At 35.6% G+C, this 22,479-nt stretch overlaps 1 protein-coding gene across 1 annotated transcript in view; it reads left to right on the forward strand.

The window, feature by feature from the left end:
- Positions 1 to 22,479, forward strand: part of LOC107035647 (voltage-dependent calcium channel type A subunit alpha-1) — a 108,037-nt gene that overhangs the window by 61,345 nt on the left and 24,213 nt on the right. Inside the window, 16 exon segments of the mRNA XM_015253169.1 lie at positions 2,980 to 3,097; positions 7,683 to 8,071; positions 12,100 to 12,203; positions 12,459 to 12,614; positions 12,702 to 12,922; positions 13,903 to 14,006; positions 15,617 to 15,732; positions 15,863 to 15,922; positions 15,993 to 16,094; positions 17,989 to 18,198; positions 18,543 to 18,970; positions 19,596 to 19,939; positions 20,006 to 20,119; positions 20,642 to 21,202; positions 21,473 to 21,818; positions 21,894 to 22,058. Of these exon segments, the coding sequence (XP_015108655.1) occupies positions 2,980 to 3,097; positions 7,683 to 8,071; positions 12,100 to 12,203; positions 12,459 to 12,614; positions 12,702 to 12,922; positions 13,903 to 14,006; positions 15,617 to 15,732; positions 15,863 to 15,922; positions 15,993 to 16,094; positions 17,989 to 18,198; positions 18,543 to 18,970; positions 19,596 to 19,939; positions 20,006 to 20,119; positions 20,642 to 21,202; positions 21,473 to 21,818; positions 21,894 to 22,058 (3,538 nt within the window).

Genomic DNA, 22,479 nt, shown 5'->3' on the forward strand with positions numbered 1-22,479 from the left:
AATTGACTGAATTTCCAATAATTTTCATCATCACATCAACTTAAAACTTTCCACTTCATTGAATATTCCCGAAATTAAATGATTTTTTATGAAAAACATGTCGGAAAATTTCCAGTAAATTATTCGTTATTAAAAATTTCAGTATATTCTAACAAATTTTGTTCAACTGCAAACACTCGAGTAAAAATGTAGATGCAAAGGTCCACAAGTTGACCCTTATTGCCCTCTCCAATAAAAAAATATTGAACCCATCAATTCAACCAGAGAAATCCCCGCCATCAAAGTCAAAGAAAACATTGAATTTCCAAAGTTGCATAAAACCGAGTGGTTAAATCACTGGAGCCGGTGGAACTGAAAACCACTCGGAATATTAAGCGCCCTGTGAGCCGGTTTTCGTAATCGTCGCCGCTGTACAACCAATTTATTTAACAAAGGACCGGGCGCCCCTCGCCCCGTCGTTGAAACAAAGAGAGGTACTTCTATCGGATAAAAATAACCCAAATTACCAGGTATGAATTACTCGGGGGATCCCGGAGATCCCATTCCTCTCGACAGGAAAAACGTGGGGGAAAAAAAAAACGCAAATGAGTGATACTCGAGCGAGTCCAGAAGATGAAAAATCCATGAAAAATAATACGATAATTAATTCGGAATTTTTATCTGCTACTTCTGTATTCTATATTGAGCACTCGGATTCACTTTGTTCAGTAAATTTTTGTAATTCCCGGGAATTTCTAGGATTTTATTCATTAAAATCTCTCAGAGGGACTTTATCCACATTTTTTTAGAGAAAAAGAACATATTCTTCTATATAATATAAAATTATATGAGACACGCGAGGGAAATTTTCAGTTTTTATGCGAATTTTTTACGTGAAATACTAATATAACAATTTTGGGATGAAGTTAACATTCTTTAATGAACTGAAATGAATTCAGGAATCGCTCAAATTCGCGACTTGTTGAATTTAATCCGAATTTTTCAGCAAAAACTTTCCTCATTCCGGCCCCTGTGATTTAATTGCCTTTAGGAAGTAAACAATCCATAAAAAATAATAGAATAATTATTTCAGAATTTTTATCTGACTTATATCTTCTTTTTTCAGGCCTCGAATAAATTTTTTTCAGAGAAAAAGAATATATTCTTCTACATAATATACAATTATATGAGACACGCGAGGGAAATTTTCAGTTTTTATGCGAATTTTTGGAATGAAATGCTAATATAACAATTTTGGGATGAAGTTAACATTTTTTAATGAACTGAAATGAATTCAGGAATCGCTCAAACTCGCGACTTGTCGTTGAATTTAATCCGAATTTTTCACCAAAAACTTTCCTCATTCCGGCCCCTGTGATTTAATTACCCCTAGGAAGTAAACAATCCATAAAAATTAATAGAATAATTATTTCAGGATTTTTATCTGACTTTTATTTTCTTTTTTCAGGCCTCGAATTCACTTTGCTCAGTAAATTTTTATAATTCCCAGAAATTTTCACTATTTTATTAATGAAATTCTCTCACAGGGACTTTATCGAAATTTTTTTCCGAAAAAAGAATATATTCTACTATTAAAAGTTGGGAATTTAAAATATTGCAGCATTTTACATCACGAATTTAAAATTACATGAGACATTACATGCCCCCAATTTTTGTATGCAGTTGACATTCTTCAATGAATTGTAACGCATGCATTCCGCAGAATTCATCAGGAATTTTTAACCAAAAACGTTCTGAACCTCTGCCCCTTTAATTTCTGAAATTTCTCCTCTCTACATTCCGCACATTTCATTGACGAATAAAATCGATAAGTCCAGGTTGTGAACTATAGCTAGTGGTACTCGGGATACAAGAGATGCTCGATCGTGCTCTGGCTCGTTTCTTTTTCATCGCTCTTTCACCACTTCTAGGCCGTGGTGACCCCGCAAACCCAGCCAACAATGTATCCATGTCCTCATTTTTTCCATTTACTCCTTCGATTTTCTAGTCTATACCCAGTTTTTGCCATTGGGGAAGAGGGAATAGGGTTTTGTTGAGGTGAAAAAATTATTCACGCTTATTTAGAAGGGATGACAGACAAATATCATAATAAATATGATCGATTACTCAAGGAAAATACTTCATAGAAATCATAATTTTTTTCTATGAAAAAAGTAAATAAATATGATGGATTACTCAAGGAAAATATTTGATAGCAATAATAATTTATTCTATGAAAAATTGGTGATTCGTATTGTTCATTTGGACGCGAATAAACAATACAAACAAATCGGGTTGTGGTGACTGATAGGAGAAGAACGAAATTTCATAAACAGTTTATTAGTAATTTATAGAAGAGTGACATTGAATTCAATTGAGGGGAAAAAATTGTCCACCGTATTGCAAACAAGTTTTATTATTCATTTATAAGAGGGAAATGTTTGAAAAAATATCAATATTTTGTGAAATTTAATTTAGATAATACTGACTGGGTATGAATTTTTCAAATTTTTTCCATGCAATTTAGTTGAAAAATTTAAAAACTGAAAATATTCAAAAGTACAGCGTAGCCCGGCCGAAGGGTACACGGAGAGAAATATTCAGTAAAAATTACGGAACTCACAATTCGCTCACCGATTACGGAATCGACTCAGAAAATTTAAGTGACGGTATCGTAATTTTTCACAGGAGATTCAGATAAAAATTACGGAACGCTCTGGAATAATTCCGTGACAGTTCCGTAAAATTTCCTACACCCACTTTTCGCTCCGGAATTACGGAAAAGATACGTAATTTTTGTTGAATATTTCTCTCCGTGTAGAGTTCCGTGTACTTTAAGTCCTCAAAAAATTTCAAGAGTGGTGTTATCTAATTGAGGGCTACAAAAGTAACCGTAATAAAATGTTACAAATTTGGCTATCCCTGCAAATAATTTTCGCATAATTTCCAATAGCATGAGTGAGATCATCACCGCTGACCCTTACATTCCCCTAATTCCAGGTTGGCAGCAGCGCAAGAGGCGGCACAAAGGGATCCTGGATACGCGAGTCAGTACAGGAGAAGGCAGAGGTCGGCCGGACTGAGTGGTCTCGGTGACTGGGCTAGCTTTGGAGGGGAGGTAAGATACGCAATCCGTTAATGGCACTTTGAGGGCGATAAAAAAAGAGGCGATAAAAGAAAGAGTACAAGAGAAATAATCACTTGAGGGGAATCAGTGCAGTGGGAAATCCTTCAATAAATCAAATTGCCCGGCTTTGTGATTCAAATCGACGCGTCATGATTACACACACACACACACACACACACACACAAATCAAAGGGTCTTTGTCGGGTATGAATGGGGCACGAGATGAAACTCAGTTTCATCGGGCGCCATTTCATCGCATGAAAAATATCGCGAGTGCAAGTCGCTGGATTATATATTTGCCCCGGGGTCTGACCGTGCACGACGTCTACTACTGATTCTGTGTGTGTTCGATATCATCTGGGGCTTGATTCACATTGGCATCCGGTGCCATCCTACCGACGGAATAACGCCACTCAGGTCTGCGGGCTATTTTATTTTTCAGGACTTTCACGTTTTTAGGTGCAGGAAATAGCTGGACAGCTCGGTCTAACCGGATTAGGAGTTTGATTTTGATTCGAGCGTACGAATATTTTTAGATTGAGGGGAATCGAGGGTGAAAATAAATCCAGCTGTCGGAGGCGAATCATTTTAAAGAGACATATAAAGATTTTATTTTTTAATGCAATTTGGAGAGAATCATTTCGATTTTGAGATGGCAAAAATGATTTCTGTTGGGAAGGAAGAGATTGACCTGAAAATCATTTTTGGAAATTGGAAATTCGTTTCGTGAATAAAAACGATTTCGGAAGTTTAAACAATTTGCATTGTTGTTTCATGAGTAAGGATTTTTTTATCAATTTAAAGCGATTTAATTTGTAAATTCAGTTTTGTCAGAGTCATTCCCACAGTTTTTGACAATAATTTAATTTTTTCGACGAGACGTAAAAACAAATTTTGTATTATGAATGATGAAATTGATCTAAAAGTAATTTTTTAAACTGTTTTGAAAATCGATTTCATGCATGAACAGATTTTCGAACGATTAAACAATTATCATTATTTATTTATGAGAAGGAAATGTTTTTATTAAGTGATTTAAACAATATTTATTTTAAAAAACGTAATTCCCAGCTCAACCCTTTCACTAAAATAAAAACTGAAGCAACTCAGAATTAAAAGCTGACAGCAATTGAAGAAAAATGAGCGAATTCAGAGAGGGAAAAGCGAAATAGTTGAAATGGTTGAAATTGAGTCAAAGGGGGTTAAAGGCCATCGAACTAACTCTCGGAACGGCCGGGACTTGCTGCCGGATATTCAACATCCGGAATTCTTCATCCAGCGGAAAGTGGCCCAGGCAAGGGCTATGATTAAGCCGAAAATCATTTCGAGTTTGGAGACCTGGGTTCACTGTTTATATCACTAAATCGTGGGATTCAAATGCAGGAATTCATTTACTTTGCAAATTGCCGGGAGAGACTTCCATCTGCATCCACCGGAAACCAATGAATTTTTTATTTAATTCGATGGGGAATAGGGGTAGGTTTTAATACCCACGTAATTGAACTCGATTTTTTTTGGTAATTAATTTAGCTTGAATTAGCTATAGCCATTGAAAATGGCAGCGGTTGTGGTGGTTTTGTCGGTTTAATTATTGATAATGTTGTTTTATTCAATATTTTTCGCTTTTTGCTATTTTATTCTGAGGTAAATTATTATTTTTTGTCACTTTAGTGCATTTCGTTTTAGTTTTCTTTTAAAAATCAATTCTTTTGATGAACAATAAGGAAGTTTTGATATTAATTTTTCCTTTAAACGAAGTTTTTTAAATGAAGCACCAGGAGAATTGTCTTCCCTCGATATTTATCAAATCAAGTTGAATCCTATTTAAGAAATTTCAAAGAGATTCGAGTCTAAATTATTTTTCTTAATTCATTCATTTTATTTATTTCATTCTTAATTTAAAAAATTAATTGTAAGGCGAACAAAAAGGAAATTTTTAGATAAATTCGTCTTTTGAACAGTTTTCTAAATAAAGCCCAAGAAGAATTGTTTTCCCTCGATATTCATCAAATTAAGTTAAATTCTATTTAAGAAAATTCAACGAGTTTCGAGTTTAAATTATTTTTCTCAATTCATTCATTTAATTTAATTTCATTCTTCATTAAAAAATCAATTCTGCTCATAACCAAAACGGAAATCTTGATATCAATTCATCTTTCAAACGAAGTTTTTTAAATGAAGCACAAGAAGAATTGTCTTCCCTTGCCCTCCATCAAATTAACTTGAATCTTATTCAAAAAATTTCAAAGAGACTCAAGTCTCTATTCTTTTTCTTAATTCATCCATTCAATTTCATTTCATTCTTCATTAAAAAATCAATTCTGCTCATAACCAAACCGAAAATCTTGATATCAATTTATCTTTCAAAAAAAGTTTTTTAAATCAAGCACAAGAAGAATTGTCTTCCCTCGCCATTCATCAAATTAACTTGAATCTTATTCAAGAAATTTCAAAGAGACTCAAGTCTATTCTTTTTCTTAATTCATCCATTCAATTTCATTTCATTCTTCATTAAAAAATCAATTCTGCTCATAACCAAAACGGAAATCTTGATATCAATTTATCTTTCAAACAAAGTTTTTTAAATCAAGCACAAGAAGAATTGTCTTCCCTCGCCATTCATCAAATTAACTTGAATCTTATTCAAGACATTTCAAAGAGACTCAAGTCTATTCTTTTTCTTAATTCATCCATTCAATTTCATTTCATTCTTCGTTAAAAAATCAATTCTGCTCATAACCAAACCGAAAATCTTGATATCAATTTATCTTTCAAACGAAGTTTTTTAAATGAAGCACAAGAAGAATTGTCTTCCCTTGCCCTCCATCAAATTAACTTGAATCCTATTCAAGAAATTTCAAAGAGCCTTCGTCTTTCAACGAAAAAAAAAATTACCGAGTTTTCTAAAAACCTCAAAAGAACTAGGTGGCCCACTTGACGAATAATCCGCCACGGTAGCCACTCTTGTCACACACACCCCTAACTCAGGTATTTAACTTGGTGAGTTTGAGGTGCTCTGTTCGCATTCGCACCGGTCTCTTCTCTTTCAAAATTAAACTCTGTGAAAACGACTTCACTCGGGTTGAGACCTACTACTATCGACTTTTCGAGTGAGCCCAACTGTTTTTATCCCCTCAGTTTCTCAGTCTATTTTGCTGTATTCGTAGGGCTCCGGCGGTGATGCTGTAATCACATTGGATACAGAGTGGTACTAAATGAGTCCCATAAACTTACGTTGGAACAACTCGACGGCAGTTTGGTGAATGTCGTCTAGTTACATCGTAAACTAATGTTCAAAGTACCGGTGTAGTTTAATGCGTTGAACCCACTGTCGGAAATTATTGAGGGGAATTTCGGGGGGGGGGGGTCTAGGAATACATGAGAGATTGTGGAGGAAGTTGCTAATTACTATCGACAATTAATTGCGAAGTGGTCAATCGGTTCAAGTCGATTTAGCTCCCAGTTGAGTTTTTGTTGAATAACTCGGAATTCAAGGAAGACAGCGAAATAATGAGATTTTGTAAGATCTGTTTCGATAGTCTTTACTTTTCTTTACAAAAAAGATTTATAGGAAAATTTGGCCAACTCCTTTAGAATGTGAGATACTTATCGAGAACTGGCGCTAGAAGGGAATTGACTTGAACCGTTTGACCACTTCACTAGTTATTTTTATCAGGTAGTTTTTAATGAAGTTTGGGGGAATTTTGTCATTGGTAATTCAACATTTTATGGAAAAATCTATGGAAATTGTGAATTTTAGTTGAATTGATCCATGAAAATTTAAAAGGTACATATATTCTTGAATATTCAGGGTTATTTGGGATTGAATGGTAATTTTTCGATTGCTAATTCAAGTAATTTGGGGAATTATGTGAAATCTGAAATTTCATGATTTTTTCCCTTCAAACTCAATGGATTTCCTCATTAAAAATTTAAAATTTAATGGAAAAATGGATGGAAACTGCAATTTCAGATGAATTATTGTGTGAAAATTAATAGAAATCAAGAAAATTTAGAGAAATATATTCTTGAATCTTCAATTAATCGAAAATTTGACCCTAAATTTCCGGAAATTTTAGAATGGTTTTATTATTTATATTTTGCAGGTTTGAATTTGAATCTTGATATTGAACGGTTAGAAAATATTCTAAAAAACTACAAAAAAATTAGAAAGTTTACTTCTGGAAAAAGATGACGAAATAATTTAAAAATCGCAATTTTTGGAAATTACGAGTATTTTCTATAAATAATTTATAAGCAATCAATTTTCCACCGCAAAAATCAGTTCGGAATCGCAACAAATTTATTCATACGCAATTTTACCAAAAATCGACTCCATGCCTAAAAAAATAAGGTCTCCAAAAGTTTAAACAATTTCAATAATTTATTGATAAACAACGAATGTTGAAAAAAAATCATTCTCTGCAAAATGTAATTTGAAGACTCTGAATGTCGCTCCATCCCTCTTTTTCTAAATTCCTATCCCACAAATGACGACAAAAATTCCTTAAACCTTCAAAAAAACAGTTTTCCATCGTTACAATCGCAAATACTAACAATTCACCCCTCATTCCAGGGACCTGGTCTGGTGGTAATGGCGCCAGGCCGGGATCAGGGGGGAGGGGCGGCCGGCGGGGGCGCTAAGGGGCCCACGTCGCTGTTTATCCTATCCGAGGAAAACTGCATAAGGAAACACACGCGTTTTATAATCGAATGGCCGCCCTTTGAGTACGCCGTCCTTCTGACCATCATAGCCAATTGCGTTGTACTCGCCCTCGAGGAGCATCTGCCCAAATCTGACAAGACCGTACTAGCCCAGAAACTCGAATCAACGGAGATTTATTTCCTTGGAATTTTCTGCGTGGAGGCGAGCCTCAAGATCCTGGCTCTTGGATTTGTTCTACACCGTGGCTCGTACCTTCGTAACATCTGGAACATCATGGATTTTTTCGTCGTGGTGACCGGGTGAGCTCAATAACAAAACTAACTCGATTTATCGAGCATTATTGCTCGACACTGTTCAAAATTTCACCCTGAAATTTCCAATAAGTGCCTCAAGAATTGAAAGTGTTCATGAATTTTCAGGTTTTCAGTTCATTTTTCGTAACATTTCAAAAAGAGAAATATTTTTTTGGACCAAATCAGTAGCGAAGAGCTAAAACGGTTCAAGTCGATTTGACTATTGGCCAGTTTCCAGTGAATATCTCGGAATCTAAGGGAGATTGCAAAATTTTTATGGAGACCTTTTTTGTAGAGCAAAGGAAGGGCTACAACAAATGTTATTACGAAAATTTCGTTATCTTCGTTAGATTCAGAGATATTCCCGAAAAACTCAGCTGAGACCTAGATGAAATAGACTTCAATTGAATTTAATCAATGAGTTTAATCAAATAGCTACTGAAGCTTTTATTCAAGCTTAAACTTGGCTTTTATTTACGTATTTTTCATTCACATTGGATAATAAGTTTAAAAAAAATTTAAATAGAAGTTTCTTTAATCCAAATGAAGATTTTATTAGTTGAAAATAAAATACTGAATCATTTATTTTTGATTCATTAATTTCCAACAAAAAAAAATATTAAAATGAAGAGTCAATTACATCATTCCTCTAGGTGTGCAATTAAATACCCATTAATCTTGATTATGATAATATTATCGAATTTTGATATGGATATTTAGTCAATCGTCAAGTGTCACTAGAGTATTGGTGATCACCTGAATATTCAGCGACTACCTCGGCGATTATCAAATAACGAATTCCTATTTATACTTCCCAAATGGCCACAATGATAATCTGGTGATCGATTATATTGAAATTAAGATGTACACCCAGTTGATCATTAATTATCCGCATGAAGTGGAGTGTCATTAACTCACAAATTATCCAATAATGAAATGATGCAATACAAATTCGTTAAAATTCTCAATATCCAATTTCGCTTATGAAATCCCAGAGAAATTCTATATTTCCTGACTAACTACAGATGAATATTTCGTTTCTCATGAGAAATATTGGTCTGTTCGTTGATAATTTCAATAAAAACCTGATTATTACGAATCTCGGCTTGAATTTCATCATTTTTATTGGAAAATTCAGACAGAAATTTTCAACAGTGTCGCTATTTCCAATTTTTCGAGACTGGAGGCTGCAAATGATTTCACTGGAGAAATTTCATGAATGAGAATTTTTTCATATTCATAACTACGGGGGCAAAATGGGTTGTCTTGGCAACAAAACCACTTGCAGCCGACCATCTCACCAAGTTCTCGAGCAATAATTTTTTTCCTCAATCTGAATTTTTTTTCTGGACGAAATGTCCAAACTTTATATCCTGATCAGCAACCCTTGTCCTTAAAAACTCGTTCTCACTCTCCTTTTCCCTCTTTCTCATTGTGAATATTACCCTAAGAGCCCCTAATTATAATAAAAGATATAAGATGAATTCCTCTCACTTCGTATTACAATATTTCGTTTCCATTTCTGGTCAACTGCAGAATTAAATTCATCGTGAAATAATCAGAACCAGTGAAACCGAGTTACGAGATATTTCTGGATATGTCATGGACTCGAAAAGAGCCAAGAATAAATCTCCAGACAGAATCACCTGCGATCGATACAAAACTTTTATACCGGATGAAACCATTGCCCTTTTCTTAACAATTCAATTCTACTGAGTCTTATCGTTCAATTTTCCTAATCAATATTTCTTCATAGTTCTATGTTTCATGTTCATAAATACAAAGACACCAGTAAAAAATTGAATAATTTGTTTTTGTGGTAAGCAGGATGAAAAATATTCCAAAATAAACAATATTTCACAATGAATTTTTAACATACGAAGAAGAAGAGAAAAATTAAAAACAGGAATTGGACTTATTGGATTTTTGAATTTTTATAATTTGGTTTGAGATTCAATAAATTTCTCTAATGAAGAACTCTTAGGGAGTTCGAAACGTCGCCACAGAGAGAATTATTTTCATGATTTTTTCTTTTGGAGTTTTCATTTTCTTTTAAATATTCATTCAAACCGCTGTGATGGCCGTTTTCGCGGGGAAAAGTCGAGGGGATTGTGAAAATTGTGAAAATCAAGAATTTGGAAGATATTTTTCATTTTGATTTTTTAGATTTTTAGATTTTTTTAAATCGCAACATTTGATCAGGAGATATTGATGATTTAAGAAGGTCCACTTTACCTCACTTTCCCAATTAATCAACGTATTCATGCGCAATACATCAAAAACATTTAAAATTTCTCATGTTACACACGAAAAAATTTCATAGAAAAACCTACCGAATTTCATGAAAAATTCTATTAGATTCCCATTGAACATCTATTAGTTTTTGTCCGATTCAATTGAACAATTCTCCAGATTTAGCCCGCCTTCTTTAGAAAATGTCCAATAAAAACTGTTTTATTGAAAAAAAAATCAAGTTTTTTGAGTCGAATCTCTCTAGAAAATATTTGAACAGAATATGTTGTACAGAAAACCCAAATTCCATTGATGTTTTTCCTACAATTCTCTACTAAATTCCCGAAATTTTTCTATGAAATTTTTTCGTACGTGCCTTTTCGCCTATCAATTCCCTCGCGAAGCCCCCGTTTTCCCCCAAAAAAGCCGACAAAACTTGGTAAAAACCCAAATAAACCAGAGAATACTAGAATGATGCTTGGATTAGGTCGATGACTGTGTTCGCCGAAACAAATGTGGACGTCGACCTGCGTATGCTCCGTTCCTTCAGGGTCCTCAGACCGCTAAAGCTGGTATCAAAAATTCCAAGTGAGTTCCAGTTAACGCCATGGGATTCTCCCAATACTCGTCTTCGGTTCAAAGGAACATAGGATCACTAAAGAATCGAATTAGTTTAGTCCTACCTACCAACTTAAATGTCTATTATCAGAAGTAACATGTCGTTAGTCGGATTCACAAATCTTCATTGGTGAAGTTAGGTGACAACTAGTTGGAATAATCGGTGTTGTAAACCGTAGCATTTACATTATCTCAATTAACAAATAGAGAAGCCGAGTGACTAACACATTAATGTACTTGTCTATCGTTCATTGTTTAGAGTTTAAAAAATCATAGCTAGTATTGAATCTTCAATTAGTTCAGATGAGTTGGACTTGACAGCTATCAAGAGCAATGATCGATCACCCCTTATTTATCCAAGCCTTGTCTTCGCCACAAAAAAGCCATTCAACTGTCCATTAACGCGCATTCAGAAATGCAATGTAATTTTATTGGATGTAGAGACATACGATGAGACGACACGCAGATAGATAAAGCTGTTCTGGGGTCTACAATATCTATTTTTAGTCCTATCTTTAGCTGAAGCAAAACATGAATAATTGATCTGACGTCATCGCGGATACCTCATGATTCGGTGATTCTATATTCTATACGCGTGCTAAAATATTTTCCCCCACAGAATTGTCAAAGTAATGTCTTCCCTTTCCTTGAACATGAGGAGTGATCAGGGTTGGTCGAGTTTTTCATACTTTCGTCCTTATTCTTGTCATAAAGATGAATGTTGTTAAAGTTTCCTTGGGATTAGACCATCATTCACCTCGTGGCTAGCCCCCAACGAGAGGTTCAAGCTTTAGAAACGAGAGTACACGTATGAAGCGATGTACTGCCATCAGAATCTAGCTCATTAGATAGTTAATTCTCATAGTAAGTAATACTCGATAGCTGTCATCATGATTCTCCACGAAACACTGTCATCCCTAACTCTATTCTGACCTCATGCGTCACGTCATACCATAGATTCTAGTTAACTCCAGCTATTCTCCTGTCCTCAACGCTCCTCCAATCGCCCAATAGTTATAACATGTTTTTTGGTTCATAGACTTAACATTTGGTTAGAGATAACTCGCCTAGCATTAGTCAATCTAGTCATAGTCATACGTAATTTAATAGATAGAAATAACATGAACTAGTGTTATAGAGTAGTAGGTAGTAAAGTTTGGTGGGGTGGTGTGTGTTTGGGTCAGGTTCATCACGGTGTTCTCACAAGGCATTAGCCTGGACATGGATCTGCGCACGTTGCGTGCTATACGCGTGTTGCGACCGCTCAAACTTGTCTCCGGCATACCGAGTGAGTAGTGTTTCAATTATTGCCAGTGTTCAAACGATACGTTCAATCGAGCTATTCTGAATGTTAAAGAAGAGAAATGATACTTCAATTGTAGCCTGTGTGAATTAATGTGTGGAACAAGGGCAAATTTACAGTCAAAAAACGTTCAGGATGTCGGAAGACTCATTGTGAGCGTCTGAGAGAGTCTTGAGCGTTTTCTGAGTGACAGCCGGTTTCTTTTGGAAATGACGCCACGCCTTTGGATTCTGTTGACAGGTCTGCAGGTGGTGCTCAAGTCTATCATCAAGGCGATGGCACCTTTGCTACAGATTGGATTGTTGGTGCTGTTTGCTATCGTGATATTCGCCATTATCGGTCTCGAGTTTTATTCGGGAACGCTGCATAAAACGTGCTACAGTATAGAAGATATCAGTTAGTAGTTTTTTTTAGACTTCATTTCGTTTGACTTCATTTGAAGCAGATAATTTTAATGACTCAATTTTTTTTTCTTTCGCACAGCTCAACCAGTTAAAGAGGGCGATGTGCCAAGTCCGTGCAACACAGACAACAAATATGAGGCACCGATGGGTTCCCACGTATGCAATCCTAACAAATCGGTATGCCTGGATCAGTGGGAGGGACCAAACAGCGGAATCACCAGCTTTGACAACATCGGCTTCGCCATGCTCACCGTCTTCCAGTGTATCACAATGGAGGGCTGGACTGCCATATTGTACTGGGTAACGGAAAAGAGATATGTTCCTCAGTGTTAAAACCTGGCACCTCGTTGCCTCTCATACTCCTGCTATTTGCATTATTCAGATTGAGAGGACGAGGTGGCGCTGACAAGAGTGCTTCTTCTTTCGAATATTTCACTTTTTTATTTCATTTCAATTCATGGATTTTTCAATGTGTCTCTCGATGGTAACCTCTAATTGGCAATACAACGAACAAATTATCTTCTTCATTGGAATTATGTGTTCTGTCTGAGCTCCCCATTTTTGTCGCTTTATTTATCGCAATTTTGCACATTAATGTCGTGTTTGATTGGCTTCTAACTCCCTTCAACCTTTTCCGTTCTAATCTTTTCCATTAAAATTGATGTGACGTTTTTTTGTGTATCTAAGTGTGAAAATTATCAATCCCTCCGATTAGAATACTCGGTGCCTCATGGCATCGATTCCCGATGAAGCGAGACCAAAATCTCATGCCTGACGATAAAAACCAGATGAGAATTCATCACCTGGACAAATCTAACACTGATGTATATATTGACTTTGCTCAGTATGACACTGTCAGTTTCAACCCTCACTGTCTTAAATATAACCTGAAACTTCTTGAATGCCAGCTGGACGAATGCACCGAGACACTCGAGTAACGCAAACCTGCCAAAACTTTGTCACCAAACAAACTTGAAGAAAATCAGAATAGTTCATAAATGATTGTTGAATGTCCCCAACTACCATTGACATCAATGTTGTTTTTTTGTATTACTCGAGTGTGCACAATGTCACGAAAATATTTCAAAGTAATGCCTCATTGTGGTCACGATAGGAAACAACTTTTCGTGATTGCAAATGCTCTATATATTGCGTGACGATATTCAGTGTAACAAGAGAAAAACTTTTCCCTGTGTATTTGTTATCATCAGTGTAAATCGATGATGTGCCAAGGCTAAATGTTTAATCACTCTTGACTCTATTTATGATAAATTTCACAGACGAACGACGCTCTTGGCAGCTACTTCAACTGGGTATACTTTATACCATTGATCGTCCTTGGGTCCTTCTTTATGCTGAATCTAGTTCTCGGTGTTCTCAGCGGGTGAGTGCCACTCTTATTCTAACCAGTCACTGTATCTCTCTCATTCTTCAACCTTTCAACTGTCTCTCATCCTTTAAACGTTTGCATTTCTCGAGGCCTTCCCATACCGCCCCCGCCCTACCCCTTGTCCAGATGAAGACGACTCAAACGATGTACCCAGAAGAGATCCAACGACCCTCTTCAGGCGCGCGAAGCCTCGTTGACTTTGTCTACTTCCACATCGAATTTCTTTTCTTCATCTCAATTCTTCATCCTTTGTTTTATCTCTCTTCTATTTTTTGCTTTTTTACATTTTTCTGTCGTCAGGGAATTCTCTAATGAGAGAAATCGAGTCGAAAGACGCACTGCGTACAGAAAGAGAAAACATAAACTTCTGTTCACTACTGCGTTCAATGCGTATCTTACGTGGATCACACAAGCAGGTTTTTGGTTATTTATTTGTTGAGATTTTTTTGTGGAGCTGACTGGTAGCGATGTTTTGGGATGGGTAAGGCGAAGGGAAAAGGCCGAGTTGAGGGAGAATGCAGAGATTGGACGTTTGAAGGGAATTCGTTTGTGAACAGAATGAAGATCAATGTTCCGATGCAATATTTGGGATTTTGGCATGAAAAACTTTGATATGATCTTATAGAAGAATTAATAGCAGTATTGTTTTTCGTTTTTTGGGAAATTTCGGAGTCATTTATAATGTTCATGATTTTATACAGAATTTCCTTCGCCTCCAAGGAAAATCCAGGAAAAGTGTGGGATTTTTTTATTAATAAATTTGATACAACGGTATAGAAAAATAAATAGTAATATTGATTTTACAAATTTTGAGCAATTTTACGTTCATTTATAATATTCATGATTCTGTAAAATTTCATTCCATTCCGAGGTAAATCCATTTTTCGTTCTTGCTTCTTCAATTGAATTTAAAAATCCACAACTAGGCTTTTCAATTCAAATTATGAAATGGTAACATCGCTCCAATCCTCCATGGTATTATCGCCTTTCAGTATTCAACAAATGATAATTATTCGCCAGTTATGCCCGCCTTGCAGCTCCATTACGCTCAAGCGCCAGACTAATGCTGAACATTTTTTAATTTAATACAATTGTATAGAAAAATGAATAGCAGTATTAATTTTTCAAATTGTGAACTATTTCGTATCCCTTTATAATATTCATGAATTTATACAGAATATCGTTAAAATCCAAGGAAAATTGAAAAAATATTCAGATTTTTTGTAGAAAAAAATGTGACAATATTAATTTTTCACATTTTTAACAATTTCATATTCATTTATAATATTCACGATTCTGCAAAATTTCATTAAATTCCAAACTAAATGTATTTGTCGTTCTCGCTTCTTCAATTGAATTTAAAAATCCACACCTAGACTTTTCTCCGCAAAATTATGGATTGGTAACGTCGCTCCAATCCTCCATTTTATTATCAGCCTCTCACTATTCATCCAATGATAATTATTCGCTAGTTATACCCGCCCTGTAGCCCCATTACCCTCAAGCGCCAGACTAATGCTCAACATAACTACACTAATAAATGATGATTAGAGATGTAATTATCCCCCTTAACTGCTATCCTATCATATGTGTAACGCTTGTAGAGAGTTTGCAAAGGAGAGAGAGAAAGTGGAGAAACGACAGGACTTCCTGAAGAAGCGTAGACATGCACAACTCGAAAGAGAACTCTATGGTTACGTCGAGTGGATATGCAAAGCAGGTTAGATCACTAATAAGCCAGTGTCGAAGTGCAGAATATTTGTAAACAAAACAATGCTTGAGCCTCTGAAACTGCTAGGGGATTCCCCTTCCTCGAAATTTAACTTCACAAGAGTCCATCATTTTTTCAGAGGAAGTCATACTGGCGGAGGAGAGGACGTCAGAGGAGGACAAAAAGCACATAATAGAATGTAATTTCACCAGTTACAATAACATATTTTCATTTACTTCATAATAATGACATTTTCATTCCACCCGCAGCGAGGAAAAGAGCCGAGAAAGCGAAGAAAAAAAAATTGAAAAATCTCGGAAAGAGCAAAAGCACTGACACTGAGGAGGAGGATGAGGACGATCCGGACGATGGTGAGTTGTATTTTTCCCTCGTTCAAATGAATACAGAGGTTTAGGTGAAATTTACAAGCATCAGAAATCAGTTTTATCGAATCGGCAGGGATTGTGAACTTCATAATCCTCTTTTCAGTATTTATGAGGGTTATAAATAAGATACAAAAGGCGTTAAACGGAATTGAGTAATATATCGGGTTAGGAGGGTACTTTGTACCTCAACTGAATTCCTCATTTATGAGTATTATTGTTGACTATTGGTATTGAAGATTTAGAGAGAGTGGGGGGCACTCTAACTTTGATAAATGAATATTCTAAACACACGCTATCAGATGCTCCTCTTGTTTCAGAGCCTAAGAAAAAACTGAAAGGTAACTACTATAATCAGGAATGCCAATTCTTACACGTTAATTCGTAAAAAGTAATATGGCTACATGATGGTTATTATTCTATTACCGTAAATTATTGTGGTATTTTGAGTTTATGTATAATCGTTGGAGTAACAATATTGACATGATAATATTTAACTTAATATTGCGTAATTGTTATTACTGCTATAAATTGTGTGAAGCGAATGACGCTGGTGATAATGAGAGAATAACATAAATGCCTTTGAGAGGGGTAACTAAACATATAGCATATCGTAGATAGATATAATATACTTTATTTTCTTTATTCAGAATCAATAAATAACAATAGAATGCATCAATGCCTATGGAATAAAATGAAATAAGAAACGTACATAATTTTTCTTGATTTTTCAATATCAAGTGCACGAAAAATCGTGCGGAAAAAATCATACTTCATTTTTTGCAATTAATTAGATCTATAGGCCTTCATTGCATCTCTCAATGAAAGAAACTACTCATCCAAAACATTACAGAAGGGTTAATTTTTTTCTTCAATAGGTATTGCTTCTGTTCTGCTGGTACAAAAACTCATTGAATTTCAGTCGTGGACAAAATACTGGTGGCTGGAATTCCCATAAAACTGGCATTTAACGTCAAAACTATAAAAAAAACTGTTATCCGGTCTTTTTCTGGTCACCACATTTTGTATCCACCAGTAAAATTTTATGGTTCACGAATGATGGTTGGAAAATCTTTCACGAACACAGCGCTGATTAATGTTTTAGCTGAGATTGAAAAAAAAGAGGAAAATATGTCTAGCACAAACACTAGTTAATGACTTTTGGTAGTGAATTAGAATTGTCGAGAGATTGATTTATTAATGTAGAAGACAAGTTTATAATACTTGATAGTTTCATTTCCCCATTAGTCTTCATCTGGAGGATTACTGTTGCCAAACGAGATGGGATTTTATTCATTAATATTAGTTGATTGAATTTCCTTGGTTTATTTATATTATTTTGTAAGTGGTCGTGCTTAGTAGCATATTGAGGTAATGAAACCATAGATTAGTGTCAGTGATACGATATAACTTGATAGAATAAACAAGACAAATAATACTACTAAATATAATGCTCATGCCATTAGTGTTGGATATATTAAAGATAAAATTTCAATGAGATGAATGAAGATGGTTGAGTGAAGGAGGTGAATGCAACGTTAATTTGTTAGACCCTGATCAGAGTCACTTGTTGATGATGGAACCTCTTAATTCTTCATGATGATCCATTAAAGTCCATCTGTTAACTCCCCATCAGGTTTTACGGGCGTTAGTCAGACAGATTTACATGACTAGTTGCATTCAACCAGATGTTAATCACAAATCCATAGAGTGCAGAAGTAATTTCAATAGAACGTAAACATTTTTATGAAAATATTCTGTTAAAAATGAAGTAAAAACTATGATGACTTGTCTTAAAAACATATCAAGATATGAATCTCAGCAAAATATGAAATACTGGCATGTGAATGGGGGAGTGATGTTAAAGTATGGGATTTTCTAGGGTTCTCGAGATCTTCGTACCTCAGATCAGTGAAGGACGACGGCGCCTGTAAAAATTTCTGGAAAATTGAGAAACAAACTAGGATTTGGATACGAAAAAAAATTAAAAGCCAATCGTTCTACTGGTTCGTCATCGTCCTTGTGTTCCTCAATACAGTCTGCGTTGCCGTTGAACACTACAATCAACCACAGTGGCTTAGTGATTTTCTCTGTAAGTTTATCAATGTTCTGAATACACATTTCCAACAAAATCCGTTTGATCTACATGGAAAAGCTAATTGCATTCATTGAGTATTTTTAATTTTCCGTGAATATTTTATCAGAATTAATCAACCAGTTCGTTCAGAATAAATATTACTGATAAATGGAGTTATCTCCACCGGTTCATCTTCACTCTCAATAACTGAATATTGAAACTGGACAAATGAAATTTTGATAAAAGTTGAAAAATTCTGCAATACAATATTCGAAGTTAATTGCAAATGAAAAATGATTTAATCAATTCAATTGGAGTGGAATTACAAAGTTGATTAAAATTTAAAAAAATTTTTTCAGTTTACACCGAGTTTGTATTTCTGGGGCTCTTCATGTGCGAAATGTTCGTTAAAATGTATGCCCTCGGGCCACGCAAATACTTCAGTTCAAGTTTCAACAGATTCGATTGCGTCGTTATCCTGGGCTCGATATTCGAGGTGATATGGTCGGCTGTTAAATCCGGCTCATTCGGTCTATCCGTCCTGCGTGCCCTGCGTTTACTGAGAATATTCAAAGTAACCAAGTACTGGGCGAGCCTGAGGAATCTCGTAATATCACTGTTAAACTCAATGCGCAGCATCATTTCACTTTTGTTCCTTCTCTTCCTCTTCATACTCATATTCGCTCTACTTGGTATGCAACTCTTCGGTGGACAATTCAACTTTCCATCGGGCACACCACCAACCAACTTCAATACCTTTCCCATTGCGCTGTTAACTGTCTTCCAAGTGAGTGGAATTTAATTTTCGATTCGGTTGACATTGTGGAAGAGGGGAAGATATGTCTTGTGGGCTTCCTCTTTGATTAATGTAGTTGTTCTGTGATTGATACACTGGAGAAAAATTGAAATTTCATGGACTGGTGACTAGTAACATTACGGATAGTAGCATTAGTTCTATCTAGAGGGAAAAAATAATGAAATTCGAAATTTATGAGCAGCAGGAAGATGAAAATTCGTTAAATCCCTTGACTTTTCAATTAATTGAAAAATCAAGAATACGTTCACCTGCATTTTGCTGATTTCCATCCATTTTTATGGATTAGCAGAACTGAAATTTAGAGTTGCCATTTCAATCAAATCTTAGAAGAAACAAAAATTTTATCATTAAGTATATCAAGTGGATAGCCATGTGTGTAAAGGCAAAGAATGGAAACCCAAAGGTCGTGGGTTCAAACCCCACCTCCTGATTTTTCCAAGTTTCCCAAATTGATTGGTATAATGCACATTTCGATCAACAAAAGAAATCTCATCACTAAGTTTTCCTGGTAAAGACATTCTTGGAAGTTCTGGTAAAAATTCTATCATTGCCGGCAATTGATGGCAACATTAATTACTAAATAAACTTTTCGCAGATCCTAACGGGTGAGGACTGGAACGAGGTGATGTACCAAGGAATCGAGTCACAGGGTGGACACAAGGGCGGTGGCATGATATATTCATCATACTTCATCGTTCTCGTACTGTTTGGTAACTACACACTGCTAAACGTCTTCTTGGCTATCGCTGTTGATAATTTAGCGAATGCCCAAGAGCTGACAGCAGCTGAGGAGAATGAAGAGGCGGAGGGTAAGGAGAAACAACAACTAGAAATCGACAAAGAATTAGAGTCGTTACGCATGCCAGGTGCGGCTTCAGCACCAAAAGTTGAGATATCACCGCCAAGTCCTTCAGCAAATTTGTGAGTTATATTTGTGGCGTGAAATAGTATCGAAATGTTCGGGGTATCTGGACGTTAATTGGGATGATTTTATTGGTGTGACAGAGGTAAAACTGGAAAACAGGCGTCCGAAGAGAAGAAACAGGAGGATGACGATGACACGGGACCAAAACCAATGCTGCCATACTCCTCCATGTTTATATTATCTCCGACAAACCCGTGAGTTGATTATTCACATTTTTACATTTTTCAAAGTCATTCAAGCAATTGAGGTAATCAATATTAAAAGAAGTCCAACAAATTTTAATTGCCTGTTTAAGGTCATGTGAAAATAAAATTGCTTGAGTCAAGTCATAAAATCATACACTGTTGGCAATTGAAATTGAAATGGACACTTGAGGAGTAAATTTAGTCGAAGTGGCATCAAATTCAATTTTGGTTAAAAGTCATTAAATTTCTGATCACATTCAAAAATAGTTCCAGTCAATTTCGACTATTCGATAGTTTTCAATAAATATCTTGGAATTTAAGGGAGATAGTCGTTACGAAAATTTCGCTATCTCCCTTAGATTCGGAGATATTCCTCAAAAATTCAGAATTCCTTAACTCACTTCAATCTGTCGGATTCCTATCAATTTTCATCGAACAATTAAATTACGTGATAAAAATTTTCAACAGTGTATGCAAAACAAAAAATGGACGAATACTAATTGTCTTTACATTTTAATCTGTCCCAAACAGTGTAAGAAGAGGGGCCCATTGGGTGGTTAACCTGAGATATTTCGATTTTTTCATAATGGTTGTAATATCTCTATCGAGTATAGCCCTTGCAACTGAAGATCCAGTAGACGAGCACTCCAAAAGAAATACAGTATTGAATTATTTCGATTACGCGTTCACTGGTGTATTTGCGATAGAGATGATTCTCAAGGTCATTGATCTTGGAATCATGCTCCATCCCGGCTCGTACTTGCGCGAGTTCTGGAATATAATGGATGCCGTTGTCGTCATATGTGCTGTTGTATCAATGGGCTTTGAAGTGGGTGGTGGATCTGCTGGACATTTATCAACAATTAAATCACTTCGCGTACTGCGTGTACTTAGACCATTGAAAACTATAAAACGTGTGCCTAAATTAAAGGCAGTGTTTGATTGTGTCGTTAACAGTTTAAAGAATGTCATCAATATTCTCATCGTGTATATATTGTTTCAATTTATCTTCGCTGTCATAGCGGTACAATTGTTCAATGGTAAATTTTTCTATTGCAACGATGCGAGCAAAAGAACTCAAGCGGATTGCCAGTGAGTGAATTATTATTTTATTATTCATGATTTATCAAGCAAAAGACATTTCAACAACGAAATTTCGCGCATTTTCTTTTATCTTTGACAGAGGGCATTCATTTGCAAATGAATACACTTGATTAAATTCTAAATTCTGGATGGAGAGTATTATTCATGAATTTCATAATTGAAATGTCGTTAATTGATAGGTCACGAATTGATTTTTGTTTCGATAGTCTCAATTCCATTTCGTACATGATCATAAATGTCTTATGAATATATTCCCAGTGGTGAGTATTTCATCTTTGAGGAGGACCAAATACTGCCAACACCCATGAAACGTAAATGGCAGCCACAGAGCTTTCATTATGATAACGTTATGGCTGCCATGCTGACGTTATTCGCTGTACAAACTGGTGAGGGTTGGCCACAAATTTTACAACACTCGATGGCAGCAACTCACGAGAATGAGGGTCCCATTCACAATTTTCGAATAGAAATGTCCTTATTTTACATCGTATACTTCATCGTCTTTCCATTCTTCTTTGTAAACATATTCGTCGCCTTGATCATCATCACATTTCAAGAGCAAGGCGAGGCGGAACTGCAGGACGGTGAAATTGAAAAGAACCAGGTAATTTCATTCGCACTTGAGTGTATCAAATAAAATAATTAATGGATGATTAACATTGATAAATTTAACTTCCAGAAATCCTGTATAGACTTTACGATAGGTGCTAGACCTCTGGAGAGGTACATGCCGAACAAAAGAAATAGCTTAAAGTACAAAATATGGAGGATAGTAGTGTCAACGCCGTTCGAGTACTTTATCATGATTCTCATCGTTTTAAATACACTTTTACTCATGATGAAGGTAAGCATTCAATACCAATAATTAATCTACAGTTACTAATCATAATCTCAATAGTGCCCTGACGAGTTAAGATGACAGACGATAATGTTTTTCTCTCAGCCCAAGAAGTGTGAATAATCGAAAAGAGAAAACATGAGTTGCATATCAGAGAGTCATTGAAACACTCTTTCTTTCTGGTTATGTTTAACTTTGAATTCCATGCAAATTACTTTGATTTTCTATAATCACTGTTTATCCAGGCCCATTCTCTCTCAATACATCACAGTTACCACATCTCCCTCTCTGGCAATTTTAACCAATCCATTAAGTAGTCACAATTCCATCATTGTCGTGGTTTAGTGCCTCATGCTCGGGGTTATTCGGTTGAGGTGAAAATTCATTCATAAGTATTAATTTTTTTTTTCACTCATTAGTACGAAGA

Source organism: Diachasma alloeum, unplaced genomic scaffold, assembly GCF_001412515.2.
Source record: "Diachasma alloeum isolate Michigan unplaced genomic scaffold, Dall2.0 Dall_scaffold_00199, whole genome shotgun sequence".
NCBI lineage: Eukaryota > Metazoa > Arthropoda > Insecta > Hymenoptera > Braconidae > Diachasma > Diachasma alloeum.